The following is a 26,864-nucleotide window of genomic DNA, read 5'->3' as shown; positions in this document are numbered from 1 at the left end:
GGAATTTTATGAATTTGCATAAAATAGTAAATATTTGTAGTGTTTTGTTGTAGTTGGTATAAAATAAAAGTTAGTTTTAAAATTGACCACTAGATGGCGCACAGTGGTGGCTTTCTCGCATGTAGAGAAATAAATCCGATAATTTCAATCAATTTAAGATTTAAAATTAATTTTTAAGTTTAAAATTAAACCTTGAACTTAAATATCAACAAATATTGTATGGCTAAAATAATTAAAAATTATTTTAAAAGAAAAATTGCAAAATTTTTTATAATAACAAAAAAATCATGAATTTCATAGATTATTAATAGAAATTGACAAAAATATTTCTGATAATAATTAAAAAAAAATTAGTTAATGAATCTATTAATAAGACGACAGAAAGAATAATTGTATAACCGTAATTGCAGGGCGACGTAAATCAGAGCGGTCGATATAAATTAGATGATTGAATAAAGAAGCGAAAATACAATCAAGCGATCCCCTAACAGCCGACGACAAATGGGTAATATATAACATCAAATAATATCCACCATAACATAACAGTATGATCTAATAAAAGCACTGAAAAAGGAAAAAAAAATAAATTCCAGAGGAAAATAGCCTGCGAAAGTCTCGACGTTTAATGAGTGACGTCTAATCGATAGCCCTTGCACGTCCTTACAAATGTCCTAGTCCGCAATAATTTATTATTCTCCCCCCGTCGGCCCTTGCATTAAACCCCGTCAATACGCCCAATTAATAAATAAATGTCTTCATTAACCTCCTCCTTTGTTATCCGGAACAGAAAGAATAAAAAGAGAACCGTAAAACGCCTATTGTGCTCGAAAACTGTTCCGGCGAAGCTTTTCAGATCACAGACTCATAAATTATGATAAATAACCGAGCCTTTGAGCTCTTGTTTATAATACTGTTGCAAATTCTATTTAATTTTACTTAAATTATACATTTTTCTTTAATATTTTATCCGGAACTTTATAAATCATTTTTTAACAAAAAAGCTGCAGTATCGACAAAACTGTCTTAGTTCTTTGAAATGACAAAAAAGGAATAGATTTTTTGTGATTTACGATTATTATAACTTTAGATTTTATGTTAATGAATCTTTAGTTCATTTGAAGGCTTTTGAGTCTAAATTTTTAGCGCTAGAAAGGCTTAAAAAACTTTAATTGTTTCAGAAACTGCGTTGGATAACTTGAAACACTTGTAAGTGCATTAAAAATTGTTAATTTAATATATCTGAAAAGTAAATTTTGATAAATTTTGGGAACTAAGTTAATATTAATGATAAAAAATACAAATTTCCGTTTTACTGACTGTAATAACTGTGGAGAGGTTAAAAACTTAAAATTTTTAGCGTTAGAGGGAGGCATAAAAGTCGTAGAACTTGTCTTGTTCCAGGAACTTCACCTACATAATCACTTTCAAATCTGCAAAAAATTGTATTTTACATTCAAAATTTATAATTAAACAATTTAAATATCTAAATTTTGATCAATAAGTTTTAATTTATGATAAAAAAATACAAATTTTTGTTTCACTGACTGTAATAACTGTGGAGAGGTTAAAAAATTGAAATTTTTAGCGCTAGAGGGACTCAGTAAAACTAATTTTGCCAGGAACTGCGTCGGTTAACTTTAAACACTTGTAAATGCATTAAAAATTGTTAATTTAATATTTCTTGAAGGCAAATTTTGAGAAATTTTGTAAATTAAGTTAATATTAATGATAAAAAATATAAATTTCTGTTTTATTAACTGTAATAATTGTGAGGAGGTTAAAATGTTGAAATTTTTAGCGCTAGAGGGAGTAATAAAACTCGTGGAACTTGTCTTGTTCCAGGAACTTCACCTACATAATTGCTTTCTGCAGAAAACTTGCTACAAATCTGCAAAAAAATTATATTTTGCATTGAAAATTTATAATTTAACAATTTAAATATCTAAATTTTGATAAATAAGTTTTAATTTACAATGAAAAAATATAAATTTCTGTTTTACTGAATGTCTAAATGGTATAAAGGCTACAAAGTTGAAATTTAGAGCGCTAGAGGGACTCGGAGAACTCGCGGATTTTATCTTGTTCTAGGAACTGCAGAAAAATGATATTTAGCTTTAGAATTTAACAATTTAAATATTTAAATTTTGATAAAATAATTTTTAATTGATAATAAAAAATTTAAATTTCAAATATAGAGTGCGAGAGGGACTCGGAGAACTCGCGGAACTTGTCTTGTTCCAGGAACTGTATTGATTAATTTTGATTGTTTATAAATCTGAAAAAAATGATATTCTGCATTTAAAAATCTAAGTTTTAATAAATAAGTTCTAATTAATGATCAAAAATTTTTTTTCTGTTTTACCAACTGTTTAATAATAAAAAAAGTTAAAGAATTGACAGTTCTGGCTCTAAAGGGACTCAAAAAACTCATATTGTACCGAGAACTGTTCCAATTAACCTTAAACTTGCAGCAAAATAAAATTTTACATCAAAAAATAATAATTTAAAATTTTTTAAAGGTAAATTTTGACAAAATTCATGAATTTAATTAATAAAAAGTACAAACTTTTGTTTTAGTTAAAGTTAACTTAGTTAACTTTTAGTTAACAAGTTCAAGTTAACTTTTTCAACGCTAGAGGGAGTTAGAGAACTCGCGGAACTTGTATTGCGCAGGGAACTGCGCAGGTTAACTTTAAATACCCGTAAATCTGCAGAAAAATGATACTTTGTGTTAAAAATTGATAATTAAAAAAATTTAAAGCTCAAGATTAATAAAAATACTATAAATTTATGAAAAAAAATAAATTTATATAATTTATAGTAAATATAAAAAGAATTTGCAACGAATGAACTAATTCCTAAGCGACACAAATTTTTTTTGGTGATTTTTTTTAATTTTATAAATTTTTTTAAAATTTTATAAATTACCGACATTCACACAAGCAGTCAACGATATAACAACGTTCCAATGTGGATTATAAAAATATTAAATCTGTTATTAACTTTAACCTTAAGATCTACGGACCAATGTGATCCACGGAGATCGATTCCAAGTTCTGACAGTTTGTTACACTATTTTTATTCTTATTACTAGACTTATCAAGTTATTCATTAAATATTAAATACATTTACGGCGACCTGGCACGTCTGTCGTCGTTGTCGGTTGTCTGCGTGACATAACATTGATCACACGGCAGAGCGAGCATCCTCTAGTGTTATGTGTTATGTCCATGGAATATACTCATACTCCAGCTCTACTCGGAACTATTTATACCTTTTTTTAACTTATTAAAGATTATTATCGCATTACTGACGCCGGTAAGGGTTAATGCTGATTAAAAATTCAATTTGCGTGCTACGCTGGATTCTTCGCTTTTATTATTTAATTAGTTGGCTTTTCGGGTAAAGACTAAGTAATTGACTGGTTATATTTATATTGCGTGACTTTTTTTAATTATTTTAACAAATGGAGACTCGAAATTTTATAAGTTTTTTTTTTTTTAAGATAAAATTCCGAGTTTACGAGCGAAAATAGATAACAGTACTGCATAATTTGAATAATTATGCGGTTGTGATTACTAAAAGTCGTAAATTATTTTTATTGATTTTTTAAAAATACTTTTTGTTTAATTGTAGGTAATCAAAAAAATTATCTTCTTATTTTGTAATAATTTTTTTTTACTAAAAAAAAAATAATAAAATTTTCAGAGAAAAAATTTTTAAGAACTTAAGAATTTTATAAAAGTTCTTTTTTTAATTATAAAATTTAAAAAAAAGGTAAATTTTACTTTTTTAAGACACTAAAATTTTTTTTATAAAAATTTATTTATATTTTATTAATAACTTTCTGTGAGCGCGCAAAATTTTCAACTATGCCACGCCTAACGGTAAATTTCCGCAACTTTGTACGTTTTTTTAATTTCGCAATTTTTTTCGACGAATTCAAAGATTAAAATTTCTAATAATAAATAAATTTTTGTATGAAAAAATTTTTAAAAATTACAGACTTAGTTTTTGATAATTTTTATCTTTAAAAAAAAAAAATTTTAAGAACTTAGAAATTTTATAAAAATTATTTTTTTTTCAATTATTGAACAAAAAAAAAATTGAATTTTTACTTTTTTAAGACACGAAAATTTTTTTTATAAAAATTTGTTTATATTTTATTTATAACTTTCTATTAGCGCGCGAAATTTTTGCAACTTTGTACGTTTTTTTAATTTTGCATTTTTGAACCAATTTAATTTAAACATTATAATTTTTGATAAATAAATTTTGTATAAAAAAATTCTAAAAATTTCAAACTTAATTTTTGATAATTTTTTTGTTTAAAAAAATTGAATTTTTACTTTTTTAAGACACGAAAATTTTTTTTATAAAAATTTGTTTATATTTTATTTATAACTTTCTATTAGCGCGCGAAATTGCCGACCATGCGACACCTAGCGGCGAATTTCCGCAACTATGTACGTTTTTTTATTTTTGTAATGTTTTTCAATGAATCCAAACATTAAAATTTCTAATAATAAGTAAATTTTTGTATAAAAAATTTATAGACTTAATTTTTGATAATTTTTTTGTTAAAAAAAAAAAAAATCATTTTTATAATAATTTACTTAGAAAAAATTTATAAAATGATTAAAGGTCTAAAAAAATTTTTTCTCCAAAAAAAATGAAACTAATATTAAAATAAAATAAAAATTTTAATATTTTCAAGTCTCCACTTATAAAAACAAAGTCCAGCGTCAGAAACAAAATAAAAATGTTATTCCTCCGGCCAGCCGAGATCCTCGCCGACGAGTTCATAAAACCGTTGATTGTGTTCATTGAAGAACCTCCTGAGTTTAGAAACGACGAGGGGATTAACACGGGGATGTTTTCTGCCCTTGCTCTCTCTCAGACATTTGTCCGCAGTGTCGTTACGCAGACAGTAGAAACCCTTGGTGTGATTAAAATAAAAATTATGCCTACCGATACGGGGCTCCAGACCGAGGAACATTTCAATCCGTTTTAACTGGGGCAATGGATCCTCAATAAGCTGATCCCCGTTAACAACCAGAATTTGTTCCCGTGAAAATACTTCCAGCCATCGGTGCATGTAGTTGTGGTAGAGGGAGATCGTTATAGGTCGATAGGACTCATTTATACTACCGTCGGGCCGCAAAACCAGCTCTTCGAAGGTCCGACTTGACGCTGCTCCGCGCTGACTCTCTTCTTCGGCAAAAGTTGGGGTTAGGATTCCGCCTCCTCCTGGAGGTCGTGCTAATGATGATAAAGATGACGTTGAGGATGTTGTCACTGCTGAGGATGTCGATGTTGTAGACACTCGTGTTCGCAGCTGCGTGTAGTCTGATATCGCTCTCGTTACTGGTTCTCGGACTATCAGCAGCAGTTTTATACTCGCGTTCATTGCTCTTATTCTTTCTGGGACCTGAAAGTTTCATAAATTATTAATATTAATTTTATAAATCAAGTTTTTCACAGGAATTAATGTATTTTCTATTCAGCTAGAGTACTTGTCAAGATGGCCGATGACGCGAAATGGCGCAGAGCCGTAAAAATTCAAACTTAAAAATAGCGGGAAATTTAAATTTTTTATAAAATGCCACAAATTAAATCTTTTATTAATATTTAGTAATTTTTAAAAAATAAAATTATATTAAATTTATGAAATTATTACAGAAAAATTTTGTTAAAATTTAAAATATCTATATCATTTATAAATTGAGTTTTTTTACAGGAATTTATACAATTTTACTTCAACTAAAGTACTTGTCAAGATGGCCGATGACGCAAAATGGCGCAAAGTCACAAAAATTCAAATTTAAAAATAGCGGGAAATTTAAATTTTTACAAAATGCGACAGATTAATATTGTTATTGATATTTAGTAATTTTTTAAAAATGAAATTATATTAAATTTACAAAATTATTGCAGAAAAAGTTTGGCAAAATTTAAATTATCAATATCAACATTATAAATCGAGTTTTTTGAGGGAATTTATCAGTTTTAAGTTGTTAATCAGAGTACTTGTCAAGATGGCCGATGACGCGAAATGGCGTAGAGCCGCAAAAATTCAAACTTCAAAATAGCGAGAAATTTAAATTTTTATAAAATGCGACATATTAAAACTGTTATTAATATTATATTAAATTTAATAATTTTTTAAAAATAAAATTACATTTAATTTATGAAATTATTGCAGAAAAAGTTTGTTAAAATTTAAAATATCAATAACAATATTATAAATCAAGTTTTTTAAGGGAATTTATCAGTTTTAAGTTGTTGGTCAAAGTACTTGTCAAGATGGCCGATGACACAAAATGGCGTCGTGCGGTAAAAAATTCAAACTATATAATTGCGGAAAATTCAAATTTTTGTAGAATTTTACTATTTGTTGACAGTATATTTAACTATGTGACCGAGTGGGTAGAACTTTTGGCAAGTAGAAGGTTGGCACAACGAGTAAAGTGTGTGTACTGACACACGAGTGCCAAAAAATCTTTTTTACTTAGTTTATACACAATTTTACACAATATTGTGATAAATTAGTTAATACAATTATATATTATTAAAAAAAAATTATTTTCCTCAACAGTACACAGAAAAAAGAAAACAGGAATAATTACAGCGTAAAATGTAAAATCGGTCCTGTTGTAATCAAAACTAGAAAAATTACAATTCGAAATAACATTTTTCTAAATTCAAATTTTGAATGTTAATATTCAGAGCTTTCAATGTAATTCTTATAAAATCTGTAATAATGACAATCGAAAACTGTAATGTTTCCAGTTTTCTTCGCGAAGCGCCACGTTGCATTATATACTGTAATTTTTCGAGTTTTTTTTTTTTTTTCGTGTAGTAATAAAATAAAAATCAATCTTATTTCCAAAATATAAAATAAAAATTTTCTATTTTATCACAATATTGTGCGAATTTTTTTGCAAATTTCGGCTAATTCATTAATAATAATAATAATTTTAAATATTTCTTCATAATTCATGAACGAAGCCATCTCGACAGAAAAAAATATTTATTTACCTCAGGTGTAACAAAATAACTAGGACTTTTCTCAATAGTTATCTGGCCCTTGAGTGAATAGGGCATTTTTTTCCTGTACCACTCTAGACCTTTCTCATAGTTGTCGTCGCGGTCGAAGAAATGAACCTCCCCGGCGGCTTTCTGGATCTGGGGATGAAGGAACAGCATCTCTAGCAGAGCACGAGTTCCACACTTGCGCACTCCGACGATAATGGCTTGCGGGAGGTGCCGGTTTGTGCGTGAGAAGTGGGCCTTGCTGACTAGACTTGGTGGAGGGACGAGGTCCTTAAGGTTATTGGCCTGCTGCGAAGACGAGGACGGCTGGAGGCGACGAGGCGGCGCTGGATCGAGCTGGTTCGTCGCCAGCTCGTCCGATGAGTCGAAGACTGATGCCGCCGCGTCGAGACTGTAGACGGCGCTGTCGTAGAGGATGTGGAAGGTTAGGAAGAGCGAGACTAGGGCTACCAGTAGAAAGGCCGCTGCTAACTTTGGCCGTGACACGCCGACCACCAGGATGCAGTCTGACGTGTCGCCCTCGGCCGGCCTCATGGCGGAGCGGGGTATCCACCTACAAATAATAGTAATTTTTTATTATTTTAATTGTGTAATTTTTTATTATTTTAATTTTAATTTTTTATTATTTTAATTGTAATTTTTTATTACTTTAATTGTAATTTTTTATTATTTTAATTGTAACTTTTTATTATTTGTTAATTGTAACTTTTTATTATTTAAATTGTAATTTTTTGTTATTTTAACTGTGTAATTTTGTATTATTATAATTGTAATTTTTATTATTGCAGGAAAAGAAATTTATTAAAATAATAAGGAAAAATACATTATAATGATGGAAAAAGTAAACAGAAAAAAAGAATTTGAATCAAAAGAAAAATTCTTGGACCAAAAAAATAATTTTCAAAAGTTTCATTGTCTTGAATCAAGACGAAAAATTCTTGAATCGAGTAAAATTTACCTAAACCAAGACAAATTTTTTAGTTTAAGAATTTTTTTACTCAAGTCAAGAAGATGAAGTTCTTCAAAATTATTTACTTGATTCAAGTGAATTTTTTTTTCGGTTTATATCTTCAAATAATTTTAACTGAAATAATATAAAGTTAAGTGTTGAATTAAATACTTAGTAATTAAGTGCTCTCTCAAGTTTTTGATCTAATTAATAACTTTATATAATAAACAAAATTAAGTTATTATTTATGTCGTTAGTGTCTGATCTTATGAAGATTATTTTTTAAACTTATTTTACTGAATTTTAATACTAAAATAATTTCAACTTTATAACTATTTTTAATTTGGCGAAGGTTACTATGAAAGAAGAAATGAAGCAAAACTAAAAATTAACAATACAAAATCATTTAATAAAGTTAGATTGATTCGAAAGATTAAAAATTTCTTCATAAAATCAGGCGTAAATAAAAAACATTGGTAGTAATAATTTAATGTGTGTTATTATATGAATTAATTTAAGTAATTGATTAATTAGTTATATTAAAAACAACAGAAATTATGTAAGTTTTGGGTTTTTAATTAATAGTAATGTATTATCTCAGTCTTAATAATTTAACCAAATATATGTACTAATTTTATTCAATTTTTCAAAATCATTATTATTATCCTATGAATAATTTTTATGATTATAGAAAAAGAGATTTATTAGAATAATAAGGAAGAATACATTAAAATGATGGAAAAAGTATATAAATTTCTTCAAATAATTTTCACTGAAATAATATTACAGGTATTGAATTAAATACTTAGAAATTTAGTGCTCGCTTAAGTTTTTGATATAATTAATAACTTTATATAATAAACAAAATCAAGTTATTATTAATTTCATTAGTGTCTGATCTTATAAAGATTATTTTTTAAACTTATTCTACTGAATTTTAAAACTAAAAAAATTAGGAAAACGGTTGACCCTGAAGGCCATCCCTGCAACTTCCCGCTAATTCCATACTTAGGCGCTTAAAATTGCACAATGATGTTTTTGAGCTCTTCGAGCTTAAAAATACAATTTATGGGTTATTTTGAGCTCTCCGAGTTCAAAGAGATTGCTTTCCTATGCTTTTGAGCTCTTCGAGCTCAAAAGTCTGATAGAGATTTGATAAGACACTATTTTTTGAATTTTTAAACCGCAATAACTTTTGAATGAATAAACCGATTTTCACGCGGTTGGCAGCCTTCGACGCAGTTTTTCAAGCCTCATAAAGAATCTTAAATTTTGAATTGATCGCGCTAGGAATTTCGGAGTTATTCCGAAAAAACACTTTTTTCGGTTTTCTTTCGTTCACGATATCTCTCGAACGAATCAACCGATTTTGACCGGACTGGTGGCGATCGACGTGGTTTTTTGAGGTTAAGAGCTGATTATTTTTTGGAATTGAACCATAAAGCCGTTTAAAAGTTATTCCAAAAAAACCACATTTGAAAAAAATTTTTTTTTCAGTTTTTTGAAGATTTCTCAAAATCTATCTATCTGAATCGGTCCAAATAGTTTTCAAAACCTAAGTTTGGTCAAGCCCTTTCGAATGGCACCAACCACGATGAAATCGGTCAAGCCGTTCAAAAGTTATAAGCGGTTCACATACTTTCACACACACACACACACACACACACACATACAGACGCCGTGACAACCTCGCGGGGATAGTCAGGGAAGCTTCCTGTGACCTTCAAACGTCGAGATCTGATGAAAACTCGATTTTTGCAAAACAGGGTGAAAACAATAACTTCCCGATTTTTGAAAATCTTCGATTTTCTCAGCGGGAAGTTAATAATATTAACTTTATAACTATTTTTAATTTGGTGAAGCTTAGTATGAAAGAAGAAATGAAACGAAACTAAAAATTAACAACACAAAATCTTTTAAGGGGGAACACCACTGTGACGATCGAAAAAAAAGATGATTTTTGGGAATTTTTTTGACAGGGAAAATAAAGGAATTTGGGAATCGGGTTTTTTTTTATTTTATTAAGGGTACATTAAAGATTATTACCCTAAATTTTTATTAAAAAATATTTAATTATTACAAAGTTATTAACAATCTCGTCAAGCATAAGTCAAAAACAGATCATCTGAAAATAAAAATCCAAATTGCTTTTTAATCAGTAAGAATGTAGTGATCGTCGCACGTACGGAATTTGAAAAAGTTTTGTTTTAAAGATTTTTTTAGCTGGGTTAAACCAAAAAAAAAAGAGTAAGAATAGTGAGAAAATTTTCAATCAGTCGCCATTTTTTTAAAAATTAAAATTTTCAAAATTCCGTAAGTGCGACGAGAACTACATCCTTACTGATTAAGAAGCAATTTAGGTTTTTATTTTCAGATAATCCGTTTTTGAGTTATCGAACCGACCATGAAAGGGGAAACTTTTTCTAGTGCTCTACGAGATTGTTAATAACTTTGTAATAATTAAATATTTTTTTATAAAAATTTAGGGTAATAATCTTTAATGTACCCTTAATAGATTAAAAAAAATTCGATTCCTAAATTCCTTTATTTTCCCTGTCAAAAAAATTCCCGAAAATCACCTCTTTTTTTCGATCGTCACAGTGGTGTTCCCCCTTAATAAAATTAGATAATTTCAAAAGTTTAAAAAATTTCTTCATAAATTCAGACGTATAAATAAAAAACGTTGGTAATAATAATTAACTGTTTGTTATTGTACGAATTAATTTAAGCATTTGATTAATTAATGATATTAAAAGCAGCAGAAATTATAAATTTTTGGTTTTTAATTAATAGTAATGTATTATCTCAATCTTAATAATTTTACTAAATGTACATCCTTATTTTGAAATATTAATTAAAATCTTTTTCCATTAACTTGTTTTAATTATAAAATAAATATTCTGAATAAAATAATAACATTAATAATTTCAGAAATTTTCATGATAAATTTATAGAGAATTGAATGAATTTTAAAATATGCTGCTTTTATTCATGTAAATTTAATCAAAGTTTTTGAATTTTTGATAAAAAAGCAATGGATTAATTACTCTTGTCCTTTTAATTCCAATAAAAGCTTTTATTTATTAAAACAGAGATTTGTTGAATTAAATAAATGCTTTCTATATAGAAATTCAATTCAACAAAAGCTCGAACTTTCTGATCTATTGAAGTTATTTTTTATATCTCCCCGCTTTATTTAAAGTACCTTTAAACTTACTTCTGAAGAAAATACATTAAAGGTAATCTTAAAAAAAAAAAAAAAAAAAAAAAAACAATAATTTTTTTTTTTTTCAAATTTTTGTTATTATTATTTTCATTAATTTATTTCTAAGTACTTGTTTTAACCTAAACTTATGTTATTTTTTTTATCTCCAGATTCTATCGTCACGTTACTATTTTCTCTCAGCACGCGATGATTGTGTATTAAAAATATATTTACCCATTACTGCTGTTTTAATGAAGCAAGTGAACTTGATATTTTAATTTTTTTTAATATATAATAAGATCAATATAATTAACTAAAGCTTTTGTAATTATAAATAAAATTAGCATTTAGCTTTTATTACTGGTTACTAATAATAATTATAATTTAGTATTAATATATCTGAACTTTAATTTAACTATATTTTTAGTATAAGAAATTGATATTAAGATAATCGTCTAAGTGAATTGATGAAAGCTTCTATTAATTTTATTAATGAATTCCCCAGAAAGCTCTTAGAAATATTAATATCATAATCCATTATAATAATTTTGCGAAATCAAAATTGTTTCTTATTTTTAGGTTCCAATTCTCTGAAGAATATTAAACTTTAATAATTAAATAAGCAGTAGCTAAATTTCTTCTTAGAAAGTAAAGTATTAATAGAAGTTTCCTCAGTTGGCTGACGCATGGTTACTATATAGCTTAGTATCTAGAATTTGAGCTTAAAGAGCTCAAAAATATAAAAAGTGCAACTAGCAACCTTGCAGTCACTATGTGACTGCCGTGACTTGTGAACTATAAATAAATAAAATTTTGCTTTATTAAATAATGAGTTTTGTTAAATTACCCTGTATTTTCTTCACTATTGACATTTATGAAGATATAAGCTCATACCGATGTTATACTTATCAAGAGCTTTCATTTGAGTACCCACATGCATTTTGATATATTTTTCATATATTTATATATAAAATATATATAAATATATAAAAAATTGATGTAGGTACTCAAATGAAAGGTCTCGATGAGTGTAATGCCAGGATGAACTTATATCTTTAAAAATGTCAATAGTTCATTAGATACAAGGTCATTTCTTAATTATTGAGATTTTTTAAGATATAAACTCATTTCGATGTTATACTCATCGAAACCTTTCATTTAAGTACCCACATGGCATTTTTTATATATTTTATATATGTGGTATTTGTGAAATATATAAATATAAAAAAAATATGAAAAATTGATGTGGGTACTCAAATGAAAGGTCTCGATGAGTGTAATGTCGGGATGAGTTTATATTTTTAAAAATGTTAATAGTTGACAAGATACAATGTCATTTCTTAATTATTGACATTTTTTAAGATATAAACTCATTTCGATGTTTCACTCATCGAGACCTTTCATTTGAGTACCCACATGATATTTTTTATATATGGTATTTGTGAAATATATAAATATATAAAATGTATGAAAAATTGATGTGGGTACTCAAATAAAAGGTCTCGATGAGTGTAACATCGGGAAGAGCTTATATCTTTAAAAATGTCAATATTTTACAAGATACAAGGTCATTTCTTAATTTTGTATGTAGAGATAGAGCATTTTTGAATGCAGCTTAAATACTTATTATAATAAATTGAGAATGATATGAAAACTCGAAAAGGAACAAATTCAAATTAAGACCTCTGCAATGACACTAAATTCCAGTTAAAATACCGATTTTATCATTTGACTATCCTGGACACAAAATTTTTCTCATTATCTTAATAATATAGATTATGAGCGCTTAACTATGAAATTAGCAGCAAGTTACAGGGATAGCCTTGAGAGTTAAACATTTTCCAATTTTTTTTTTTTAATTAAAAATTTTTACAATTTTATTTAAAACCAAACATACAAAGTTGATTAAATATTTATTGAAATTATTGACACACAATTGCACTTAATTTCAAAAGTCAGAACATTCCCATTGTTTTTTGTTTTTTATTTTTCACAAAAAGAATTAGACAGTCTGAAGAAAAAACCTCTTGGATTAAACAATCACCCTGTGTATAAATTCATCTCGCAGGTCCGGTTCGTCTTGGAGAATTTCTTGTATTAGACTCACGGTTCGTTCTCTTGTCAAAATTTCCATAGTGTAAAAATACAAAGTTTTCATGAAATTCATACGTGCATCGTACCTTCCAGTTCCTAGACGATTATTAACTCTCAGTACATAATTCCATAATTCTACTAGTGTCAACTTATAGAACGGATAAAGCACTACAAAATACACACTAGCCAAATAGTTATTAAACATTTTATCCAAGATTATATTTAATTTTTGGTACTATTATTTCACTATTTAATTTTTTGGAAGTATTATTTCACTTTTGTTCGCAACCGTGGCCAGTAATTTATATTAATTTAAGTATTTATATAAATTTCAAATTTCTATTTTCACAAAAAAATTCTTTCGTTACAATTATTATCACAACTCAAAAATTTGAATAATTACAGTATAATATTTTTATTTTATATTGGATTATACTTGAGTAGTAGTTGAATTTGTACTAATATTACTGTCCTTCAGCACTGTCCCAAACGGTCTGTAAGAATTTGGAAAACAAATGGCGGAAAATCCGATGTGAAAACAATGGTAGGGAGTTACAAATTGTTGAACCTTTTAGTAATGTTTTAATCTTTTGTCGCACTTCAAAGAACTGAATTTATTTATAGACTGTATTGAAAATGTATAAAGTATTCTATGAAGTTTTTAGAATCTTTGATACTATATACTTTAGCATTGATATTAATATTGTTATTATTTCTACATTTTTTTTCCCACTTTAACGCACGTGCAGTTTTAGAAAAAAATTTCAAGTAACTGCGCATTTTTGTCTTGTTAATTAATTCTAAGCTTTCGTAAAAATTTTAAGATTTTTTTTAATTAAAATTTTTGGTAATGGAGCTCGAAGAGCTCAAAAATAAAATATGCGATATGTTGAGCGCTTAGGTACACAGAAAAATAGGTTCACTTGAGCCGAGAAAATGTTTTTCTTCCTAATCATTTTCTTGAGCGAAAATAATTTTTTTTTGACACAAGAAATTTCACTTATTCAAACTAAATTAATTCTCTTGCTTTAAGAAAATCTTGTTTTGAGAAAATCCAGCCTCCTGCTCCAAAAAATTTAGTTCTTGATAGAAATAAATTTATTTATCTTGAGAAAATTTCTCTCTTGCTCCAAAAAATTAAATATAAAGATAGAAGTAAATTTTCAGTAATATTTTTATTAATTAAGGGGCACAACCAGCGTGAAATTTTCAAAAAATCGATTTTTTTTTCATATAACGATAGATTATACCTGTAAAAATAACATATTCAAATTTTAAATCGATATCTCAAATAGTTTTTAATTTATAGTGTTCCGTCGTACGATTAGTTTTATTAGAAAAATTTAAATTAATTAAATAATTTTATATTTTTTATTGTATAGTCAAAAAATATTATTTAAATTAGTAAATAATATATTTTATTTTAAATTCAAACCCGTATTCTTAAGTATTTTATGTTATCTAGAAAAAGATGAGTGTAAATTTCCCAGCCTATGTATTGCAATAGCAGTCTAGACAATTTTTTCCTTTTTTTTATATTTTAGTTATTTTCTAGCTTTAGAATAGAAAATGAATTTTTCATGGTAATTTTTAGGATATTTTCCTAAATAGTTTTTAATCTGCTTATGGTCATAAATTTGATACCTGGGTTATATTACTCTGGGTTTTTACTTTTAGCAAATTTTTTAATCTTTTTAATTGCCAACTAAGTTTAGAAATATTTTGTAAATCTATCGCCCATCCAGATAAAAACCTTAACATCCGTATTCCCTTTCCTGCTTATTTTTCCAAAATGCATAGCTTGCAATTATCCCGCCTCCAAATTACTTCCTGGTCAACTATTCGTTGCCAAATATTCCTACTCCTAATTTTTCTTGCTTGTAATTGTAACGCCTAGTTCTTACTCTCCTTGTAACAATTTTTGTATTTTCTCTAAGTTAGTTATTCTCACATACCTTGTAGCGCACAGTCACATTTCTTTGCTTTAAAATAAATTTAAGTTAAATTGAACCTCATTGGTTTTTTTCCTTGGCGCAATCTAATTGTAAGATTGCCCACATACCTTGTGAATTAAATATTTAATTCACAAACAAACTCAATTAATTATTCGGTATAAAATATAATTATTAATTTTATACGTAACCGCAAAATTACTCGCGATAAACTAATCGCGAGTCAAAACATACAGCCATGTAAAAAGTAGCCGCTCGGCAGTTAGATCGTTGCATTAGTTAAAGAAAAACGCGTTTTTCTCGAAACAGCATTTTTCGAATTTGCTGGAGTAATTACTCGAAGACAAATGATCCGATCACTACCAATTTTTTTTCTGCATGTTCTGTATATAATTCTCCGTGCGATAACTCTCCAGTTTTTTGATCTGATTTTTGATATTTATCTGTCAATTGTTGATATTCTTTCGACCGTGGGTCGTCGTACGGACAATATCTTCTAGTTTAACGAGAATGTTTTTTTTTGGTTTTATCCACGGAGAAAGTCGGAATCACTCGAGCAGTGGAGGACCTTTTTTTTTAACGCCGTCGAAGATCGCGTGTAACTCGGAAAATATTTAGTTTTTTTTCTTTAAAAATTTTACTGTATATTCTTAAAATATGTATTAATACACCGTTAAAATTTTAAAACAATTCATACAGAAGTTTTTTTTTATTTTAATTCCCAAAAATCACCTTTTTTTTTGCTGTCAAACTGGTTGTGCCTCAAACATGTCAAATGGGAAGATCAAATAATATTGAATGATTTTTTTCATTCAATATGTATAATTGCACGTTAAAATAATATAAAATGGGTATCAAATGTTCAAGAGAAAAATTTTCTCAAGGTGAGAACATTTTTTTCTCAGCTGAAGTAGGTAGCGCTGCTTTTCTAAAGTATCTAAAAATCTTGATCAAATATAAAAATTTACTGTATCAAGTATTAACGATAATTTAAATTAAAAAAAAATAACTTCCACCAAGAATAGAATTTCAAGAAAAATTTTTACTTTAACCAACACAGCTTCGGTCTTCCTTCAGGCACTCGAAAATTTTCTTAAGTCAAGAATTTTGTTATCCAGTCAAGAAATTTTTCTTTCTGTGTAAACCTTAATAATAAAATAAGCGGTAGCTAAATTTCTTCTTAGAAAGTAAAGTATTAATAGAAGTTTTTTCAGTTGACTGACGCATGGTTACTATATAGCTTAATATCTAGAATTTGAGCTCAAAGAGCTTAAAAATGTAATACGTGTAATTATGAGCGCTTAAGGGGTTATAGGGGTAGTCAGAATTTTCAAAAAATCAATTATTTTTTTTTTGCATTTTCGTTATGTGTAATATCTTAAAAATATTCTCTGAAAATTTCAAGTCGATCCGATAATTAGTTTTTGAGTTATTCAACAAATAATAAAGAGAGCTCGGGTACTTCAAAGCGCTCGGGAGCAGATAGCTACACAGAAAAAAAAATTAACTTGATTCAAGAGAAAAATTCTTGAACCAAGAATATAATTTTGAAGAGGGTAATTGTCTTGAATCAAGACGAAAAATTCTTGAATTAAGTAAAATTTCCTTAAATCAAGAAAAATGTTCTTAAATCAAGAATTTTTCTATTCAAACCAAGAATATTGAGCTCTTCAAAAATATATATTTGATTCAAGAACATTTTTTTTTCTGCGTAGCGGCAGCTTCAAGAAACCCTCTTTTAGGGTTCTATTGTCATCCATAAACTAAGACTTTGGTGTATGTAGTAGTACCTAAATTTATAAATACCTAAATATATATAATTACAATTTCTAGGTAGTATAAGTGCTACAAATTATTTTTTTTTCGCCACGTCACTAGTATTCCTGTGGCAGTTGCGGAGAGCAGTCAATAGTTGTGCGTTACTAAAATATATTATTTTTGAAGTTATTTATTATGGGACGTGATACGAGAAAAGTTTCGAGAGAAGTTCGGAAATCTGAAAGTATCCGTAAGTCGTATTCAAAGAAACGAAAAAATATATTTAACCCAAAAACGGCGGAACGTGATGAAAGTATTCGGAGTACATCATCTAAAAAACTGAAACAAAATACTGAAAACGATGTACCCGAAAGTTGCACCTCTGAATTTCGAATAATTAATTTTATTACGGTATTCACTGCCATTTCTGCTCTTGTGAAATGTAAGAAATGTGATGGAAACATTGAATTTCTAACAGCTAGTACACGTGGGCTGGGATTTAAAATTGTAGTTTCATGTAATAACTGTGACAGTGAATATATTCCTTCCTGCTCTTTCATTGGGCATTCTTATGAAATAAATAGACGCTTTATTTTTGTGATGAGAATACTAGGGATAGGATACGAAGGTTTGTGCAAGTTTTGTGGCCTGATGGACATGCCGTCTTTTTTAGATAAAGCTACGCATACAATATTATTGAAGCACATTTTAGATTGTGGTAAAACCGTTGCAGAAGCCTTGATGAAAAAAGCTGTGAATCAAGAAAAAGAAGCGACAAGTGAAAATGAGAATAAGAACGATTTGACTGTATCGGGAGATGGAACCTGGCAAAAACGGGGATTTACATCGTCATTTGGAGTTTCTTCTATAATTGGCTATTATACTGGAAAGATTCTTGATATAAACATTAAAAGTGCTTATTGTAAGCTATGTGAGTATTGGAAAATTGCCATATTAAAGCAAATTTTAAGGGAGTTGGGAAAGAACGGATAGGGGAAAGGGGGGGACCTACTCAGTGGGAATTTTTCCGTAATTGAAAAAATAATCAGACAGCCCAGACTGGGAATCGAACCCAGATCTCTCGGTTACGCGCCAAGGGCTCTACCAGTTAAGCTATCCGATACAAGTACTGACTACTTTATTCAGTCACGTATACAAGACCCACCGAGCAAACAACGCCACCGTCCATCTTACGGTAAAGAGCCATATTAAAGCAAATTTTAAGGGAGTTGGGAAAGAACGGATAGGGGAAAGGGGGGGACCTACTCAGTGGGAATTTTTCCGTAATTGAAAAAATAATTACAGAAAAGAAATACGGTTGAGTTCGAGGAATGGTATGAATCGCATGAAAATGAGTGTAGTGCTAATCACAAGAGGTCCGGGGAAAATGGAGGTGGATGCGATGATTGAAATGTTTCAGCAGTCTGAAACAAAACATGGAGTTAAAAATACAAACTACATTGGCGATGGTGATTCAAAATTTTTCTCATTATCTTAATAATATAGATTATGAGCGCTTAAGAATGGAATTAGCAGGAAGTTACAGGGATGGCCTTTAGAGTTAAACATTTTCCAATTTTTTTTTTTTTAATTACGAATTTTTACAATTTTATTTAACACCAAACATACAAAATTGAGCAAACATTTATTGATATTATTGACACACAATTGCACTTAATTACAAAAATCAGAACATTTCGATTGTTTTTTATTTTTCACAAAAAGAATTATACAGTCTAAAGGAAAAACATCTTGGACTAAAGAATTACCCTGTATATAAATTCATCTCGCAGGTCCGGTTCGTCTTGGAGAATTTCTTGTATGAGACTCGCGGCTTCTACTCTTGTCAATCTTCCCCTAGTGTAAAGACCCACAGTTGTCAGGAAATTCATACGTGCATCGTGCCTTTCAGTTCCTAGGCGATTTTCAACTCTCGCTACATAATTCCATACTCCTCCTATTGTCAAATTATACCTCGGATGATACAGTTCTCCAATTTATCCACTAGCCAAATTTCCATTAGACATTTTATCCAAGATTATATTTAGTTTTTGGTACTATTATTTCACTATTTAATTTTTTGGTACTATTATTTCACTTTTGTTCCCAAGCGTGGCCGGTATTTTATTTTTATTAGTAATTAATTCTAAGCTTTCGTAAAAATTTTAAGATTTTTTTTAATTAGAATTTTCGGTGATGGAGCTCGAAGAGCTCAAAAATAAAATATGAGATATGTTGAGCGCTTAGGTACGCTTTTTTTTTTTTTTTATTTTTAAGCACAAAGTTAATTTTTCTCTTATTATTGAAATGAAAATTAACAATTTAAAACATATAAGTATTTCAATGAGATACGGCATTATTGCCTGGACTTATGTCTAAATAATTTAGGATATTCTGAATGTCGCCAACTAGTGATATTTTCAACATCAACCGGTTAAATTCAAATAAATAGTTTTTGACAAAAAAGAAGTTAAAATTGCTCTAAAGACTAAATTTTAACGACTTTAAACTAAAACTGTCTACATGATATTGTATTTATAGATAACTATGAATATAATTGCAAATGAAATTGATAGAGACATATATTAAGGACGTTCACGTTCAAGACTTAATAATAGATATAAATTTATACTTTTTGGTTTTGATAAGTTTAATCATACAGTGATCTTCTCTCAAAAATTTAAAATTCGTTATCGATTATTTCAAAAAGTTATTAATGATTAAAAATTAGATTTTTAACATACAACCTTATGGCAGATCAGCGTTTTTTTAATTTTAAAATTATAATATTTATATTATTAAAGTAGATACCGTAATAATAGTATATTTCTAACCTAGGGCAGGAAAATAAGAAATGTCTCAGATCACATGTAATTGTTGACCGAGGCGAAGCCGAGGTCGACAAACATGTGATCTGAGGCTTTCTTATTTCCTGCCCGTGGTGAGAATACTATTTTCCTCCTCGACGGAGGCGGAAAGCGGCGTTTTCGCTTAGCGCCGCGAGAGGAAAATGACACTTTCCGCCTGGAATGGAGGAAATAATGTTTGTAAAAATTATCTGATCCATGCAGTTTTTATAAATGCATCAAAAAGATAGTGTTGACGAACGTTTAAATTAATTATTTATTATTTTACTTGGTATAATTAAAATTATTTTAGTTGATTTTCGACCGTACTGAAAACAACTACCTGAATACAGCTGACTACATTGTTAGAAATGACAGATTTGTCAAATTTAATAAGCAATAAAGATGAACGTCAAATCAACGACTAATTTATATTTACTGATTTTTTAAAATAGAAGCCTAAAAAATATTTCAGGCAAATAAAAAAAAATTATAAGTCATTATAAGATTATTGATATACTTAAAAATTTTTCTTAAGACCCTAATAAATTTCATAAAAAGTTAGTATTCATTTGACTCTAGCATACTGCATGAACGTCCTCAAGTTATTGTTAATAACTTCTATTCTGAATTAAGTATTATTGAATTATTATTTATATTATTAATATATTATTTAATTTAAGTATTAAAAATTATTATTAGCCGATCATTAGTATAAAGTAATTCTGAACATTTATCTATACTAATATTATGAAGAGGAAAGATTTGATTGTTTGTTTGTTTGTTTGTTTGTTTGTTTGCATCGAATAGGCTCCGAAACTACTGAGCCGATTTGAAAAATTCTATCACTGTTGGGAAGCTACACTATCCCCGGGTGACATAAGCTATATAACATCATAATTAATGTTGAAATTTTTGTTAAATAGCCGTGCGAAGCCGGGTGGACTGCTAGTATCTAATATTCTCAAACTAGTGAAAAATTGACGTACTAGTTTCTCACAGTAAGCCTTCACTATCTAGAAAAATTGGGCCCATAACCTTCTTAAACAGAAAGTGTCAACAATACATCATATTATTTATTACGAAGATTAATGACGTCACATATACTACTGCCATCTAACAGATTCCCTTCGTACTAATCCTCAGCGGTTAAGTTGCTGATGATCGGACGAACTGCGAAAATTTTATCACGAATTAAAGTACAAGACGTTTATGGAAATAAGAAAGTTTGAGGAACAAGTGAGGTAATTGCTAAAAAAAACTATAGAGCAATTATTTATTTATAGTTTACAAAAGCAATTTCTCTGGCATTTCAGACATTAAGACGTTGATTTAAGTTGATTGATGTAAGATTGAGCTAAAAAATGATTTTTATACCGAAAGTTACTATCATAAGACGTTAGTTCGTGACTGTAAGCCATTTCTCAGTGAAAATTGAGGAGCTTACTACGTACACTAGAAATACATATTCAAGATATTCTCCCGGGAATCAACATCGATTTTTCATCCTCTTTTTTTGCACTTGGAGACAAATTTTCTAAAGCTCTAGTCTGCCGTACTTTATTATAAACACTGAATAGTAAACGGCTTATAATAACAATACAATAATAATAATAATAATAAATGTACCTGAAGTTCCGAACGTTCGTAAAAAAAAATTTAATTTTTTAAAAATAAAATCACATAATAATAGCATCAACTTGAATTTTTAGGTACGTCAACAGTAAATAGCTGTGAAACTATAGAAAAATTTCCACCCCTCTAAAACCACCGGAACCACCCCAAACTTCATCCCTTAGACAAAAAAAATTTATATTTCAAGAATAATTTCGATTGACGCCCTGGATTTTTGTACATACTCTTGTATTAACCCCATAAACATACCAAAAAATCGCCATCCCTTTAAAACCGCCGGAACCACCCCTAACTTCATCCCTTAGACAAAAAAAATTTATATCTCGAGAGTGGTTTCGATTGACGCCCTGGATTTTTGTACACAGTCTCGTATTAACCCCATAAACATACCAAAAAATCACAATCTCTCTAAAACCACCGGAACCACCCCTAACATCATCCCTAATACGTAAAAAAAACAATAAAAATTTATATCTCGAGAGTGGTTTCGATTGACGCCCTGGATTTTTGTACACAGTCTCGAATTAACCTCATAAACATACCAGAAAATCGCCATCCCTCTAAAACCACCGGAACCACCCCTAAGATAAAAAAAGAAAATAAAAATTTATATCTCAACAGCGATTACGATTAACACCCTGGATTTTTGTACGCACTTTTGTATTGACCCCATAAAGATACAAAAAAATCGACACCCATTTAAAACCACCGGAACCACCCCAAACTTCATCCCTTAGACAAAAATAATTTATATCTCAAGAATGATTTCGATTGACGCCCTGGATTTTCGTGTACACTTTGTTATTAACCCCATGAATATGCAAAAAAATCACCATCCCTCTAAAACCACCGGAACCGCCCCTAACCTCATCCCTTACATAAGAAAAGAAAAATAAAAATTTATATCTCAAGAGTGACTTCGATTGACGCTCTAGATTTTTCTACACACTCATGTATTGACCCCATAGAGATACAAAAAAATCGAGACCCCTCTAAAACCACCGGAAACACCCTTAACATCATCCCTTAAACAAAAAAATGTATATCTCAAGAGTTTGACTATTTTAAAATTCATTTCTCGGTGTCTATCAGTGATGAAGGAAAAAAATTCATGGAAATCGTACACTGTACAGAAAATTTCCAGACCCATAATCGATCGATCAACCCCATAGGCACCGAGAAACTGCCCCGTAAGTGGCGATTTCTGCCAAATTTGCTTGAAACTTGACTTATAAAAAATTCAGTTCTCGGTGGCTACTGGAGATTAAGGAAGGAAACTCATAGATATCATACAGGAGACTCTATGGAAGATTTCCGCACCCATAATCGATGGATCCATCCCATGGACACCGAGAAACAGCCCCGTAAGTGGCGATTTCTGGCAAATTTGCTTGAAACGACATAAAAAATTCAGCTCTCGATGTCCACTGGAGATTAAGGAAGGAAACTTATAGATATGGGATGAATCCATTGATTATGGGTGTGGAAATCCTCCATGAGTTTCCTTCCTTAATCTCCAGTAGACACCGAGAACTGAATTTTTTATAAGTCAAGTTTCAAGCGAATTTGCCAGAAATCGTCACTTGCGGGGCTGTTTCTCGATGCTTATGGGGTTGATCGATCGATTATGGGTCTGGAAATTTTCTATACAGTGTACGATTTCCATGAATTTTTTTCCTTCATCATTGATAGACACCGAGAAATGAATTTTAAAATAGTCAAACTCTTGAGATATACATTTTTTTGTCTAAGGGATGAGGTTAGGGGCGGTTCCGGTGGTTTTAGAGGGATGGTGATTTTTTTGCATATTTATGGGGTTAATAACAAAGTGTACACGAAAATCCAGGGCGTCAATCGAAATCACTCTTGAGATATAAATTATTTTTGTCTAAGGGATGAAGTTTGGGGTGGTTCCGGTGGTTTTAAATAGGTGTTGATTTTTTTGTATCTTTATGGGGTCAATACAAAAGTGTGTACAAAAATCCAGGGTGTTAATCGTAATCGCTGTTGAGATATAAATTTTTATTTTCTTTTTTTATCTAAGGGGTGAGGTTAGGGGTGGTTCTGGTGGTTTTAGAGGGGTGGAAATTTTTCTATAGTTTCACAGCTATTTACTGTTGACGTACCTAAAAATTCAAGTTGATGCTATTATTATGTGATTTTATTTTTAAAAAATTAAATTTTTTTTTACGAACGTTCAGAACTTCAGGTACATAATAATAATAATATAAATCTGACTTTTTTTGTTGGCTATCCAGTCTATTGCACGAATTTTTTATCTAATTATTTATCTAATAATTTATAATATCGTTCGCCTGTATTCCCTCCAGGCATAAACGATTTTAAAATTCGTTTATAAATTTGTCATTAAATGAATGGTAATTCTGGACAGTGTCTCGGATAGCTTAAGGGAAGAGCAGTTGACGCAATACCAACAGCTCCAGGTTCAAGTCCTGGTCTGGGCCGTTCGAATTATTTTTTCAGTCAAATTTACCTTTAATGACAAATTTATATACGAATTTTAAAATCGTTTATGCCTGGAGAGAATACAGGCGAACGATATTATAAATTATTAGATGAATAATTAGATAAAAAATTCGTGCAATAGACTGGATAGCCAACAAAAAAATTCAGATTTATAGTATTATAAAAACCAGTCTTCAGAAAATATATTGTATATTAATATTATTATAATTATTTATTTTTTATTAGCTAAGCTATTTAAAATTTCATTTAGGATTTGTTTTACAATAAATTTTTTTATTAAATATAAGATAAAAGCCCCAATTATTGACACTATTAGAAATAAAGTAATGATTTTATTTTTTTAAGCTATCAAATATCAGTATCGTTGAATTTTGTTGGTGGTAATGTCTCAAGTAATGTTTTTACTAATCAATTTCTTTTTTTAAAATGATAATCACTGATATTTACTAATTAATTTTAAATAATTAAATAGATTATCCGGATACACTAATTATTGGCAGGTTAAAAAACTGATTGATCTAATTATTGACATACCTCAGCCCCAATTATTGACACCTATACTGCGCATGCGTCAAATCATCTGCTTATTCTTATTTATCGAAACTGATTATTAAGTAATCAATTTTATTAAATGTTATTACTATCAATTTCCATAAATGATTAATTACTTTTAAAAATATAAAAATTAATTTAAAAATAATTTATTGAATCAGAAGAGTTCAAACTCTTACAGTAAATTTTTTAGGTTAAAGTAAAAAAAAGGCGTGATAGCGCTGTCGAATGGCTGTCAATATGAGATTCAACTTAAAAATTATCAACTAGTTATTGACACCCATTATTTACATATCATAAAGCATACAATTAATTTCGATTATTTAATTTTATAAATTTTTCATACATCGGTAATTAAAAAAAAAATAAAGATCATATTATTAGATGAAGAAATTAATTTAAAATCGGCATTTAAAAAAAATGCTTTTCTAATCAAAGTTGTTAAGAAAATAAACGTTCGTAAGCTGGCTTGATAAACTGGTACTAACTTTATTTTTAACTTCCCGCTAAGAAAATCGAAGATTTTAAAAAATAGGGAAGTTATTGTTTTCACCCCGTTTTGCAAAAATCGAGTTTTCATCAGATCTCGACGTTTGAAGATCACAGGAAGCTTCCCTGACTATCCCCGTGAGGTTGTCACGGTGTCTGTATGTGTGTGTGTGTGTGTGTGTGTGTGTGTGTGTGTGTGTGTATGTGTGTGTGTGTGTGTGTGTGTGTGTGTGTGTGTGTGTGTGTGTGTGTGTGTGTGTGTGAAAGTATGTGAACCGCTTATAACTTTTGAACGGCTTGACCGATTTCATCGTGGTTGGTGCCATTCGAAAGGGCTTGACCAAACTTAGATTTTGAAAACTATTTGGACCGATTCAGATCAATAGATTTTGAGAAATCTTCAAAAAACTGAAAAAAAAATTTTTTTCAAATGTGGTTTTTTTGGAATAACTTTTAAACGGCTTTATGGTTCAATTCCAAAAAATAATCAGCTTTTAACCTCGAAAAACCACGTCGATCGCCACCAGTCCGGTCAAAATCGGTTGATTCGTTCGAGAGATATCGTGAACGAAATAAAACCGAAAAAAGTGTTTTTTTGGAATAACTCCGAAATTCCTAGCGCGATCAATTCAAAATTTGAGATTCTTTGTGAGGGTTGAAAAACTGCGTCGAATGCTGCCAACCGCGTGAAAATCGGTTTATTCATTCAAAAGTTATTGCGGTTTAAAAATTCAAAAAATAGTGTCTTATCAAATCTCTATCAGACTTTTGAGCTCGAAGAGCTCAAAAGCATAGGAAAGCAATCTCTTTGAGCTCGGAGAGCTCAAAATAACCCATAAATTGTATTTTTAAGCTCGAAGAGCTCAAAAACATCATTGGTGCAATTTTAAGCGCCTAAGTATGGAATTAGCGGGAAGTTGCAGGGATGGCCTTCAGGGTCAACCGTTTTCCTAATTTTTTTTTTAATAATTAATATTTAATATTTTGAACTGACAGTAATTTTTTTCAATTTTTTAATTAATTAGAATTTAATAAAAATTTATATGATAGTTATTCTTATTACAGATGATTAAATATATTTAAAAATATTTTAGGGTGTCAATATTTAGACCTCTGTCAATAATTGGGGCTTTTACTTTAGTAATAATAATAATAATAAGTGTAAAAAACTTACAAAACATTTATGAAGGACTCAGATGGCCACTCACGACGAGGCCGAGCCTTGTTGGGCATTTGCTCTCTGTTTTCTCACATCCTTAGTTTGTTCTGCATAAAAAAAAAGAATAATATCATCAATAAATATCAAAATATTACAAACTTATTTAAATTAGAATAACATACTGATAAATAATTTTGTAAATTTTATTGTTTATTCATAGGAAGAAGATTGTATACCGAAGTACGCGAGAACAAATCAATAAATCAGTGTCCATTAAAATTTAATCGAGTTTAATAATTTATGATTGTGCTGTTTTGGATGGAGTAAAGTTGTAAGACAGATATTATTCTGTGACGAAACTCGATTAAGCTTGTATATAGCGTCCATTTGTGTCAACGATATCTATTCGCGAGTATTCTGTCAAGGACACCGTGAATAATATACAATTTAAACCGCAAATAGCTTCTGGTTTACATTTAGTCTATATCTTGGTGATATAACTGTTCATTTCGGATTAAATTGGATAATCTAGAACTTTTTGTTGTATAAATCAAATTTCAAAAGGAAAGTCTTTTTTTTTCTTTATTTGACGGATTTTAAAAAGCTTTCCATGCTCTTGTCAGTCCATTTTTCAGGTAGATTTCACCAAGAGCTTTTTTGTAGTTTGCTGAGAGCAAAAATT

At 29.2% G+C, this 26,864-nt stretch overlaps 1 protein-coding gene across 1 annotated transcript in view; it reads right to left on the bottom strand.

Annotated features, from left to right (window-relative positions):
- Positions 1 to 4,707: 4,707 nt before the first annotated feature.
- LOC123265256 (heparan sulfate glucosamine 3-O-sulfotransferase 5) overlaps positions 4,708 to 26,864 on the bottom strand; it is a 58,275-nt gene continuing 36,118 nt past the window's right edge. Inside the window, exons 2-4 of the mRNA XM_044728939.1 lie at positions 26,198 to 26,289; positions 7,042 to 7,609; positions 4,708 to 5,431 (exon numbers count right to left, since the gene is read on the bottom strand). Coding sequence (XP_044584874.1) covers positions 4,766 to 5,431; positions 7,042 to 7,609; positions 26,198 to 26,256 — 1,293 coding nt within the window. The 5' untranslated portion in view covers positions 26,257 to 26,289 and the 3' untranslated portion in view covers positions 4,708 to 4,765. The remainder of the gene's footprint in view (positions 5,432 to 7,041; positions 7,610 to 26,197; positions 26,290 to 26,864) is intronic.

Source organism: Cotesia glomerata, linkage group LG5 (genome assembly GCF_020080835.1).
Source record: "Cotesia glomerata isolate CgM1 linkage group LG5, MPM_Cglom_v2.3, whole genome shotgun sequence".
Taxonomy (NCBI): Eukaryota; Metazoa; Arthropoda; class Insecta; order Hymenoptera; family Braconidae; genus Cotesia; species Cotesia glomerata.
The sequence above is the reverse complement of the archived record's forward strand: the minus strand, read 5'-3'. Positions and strand labels throughout refer to the sequence as shown.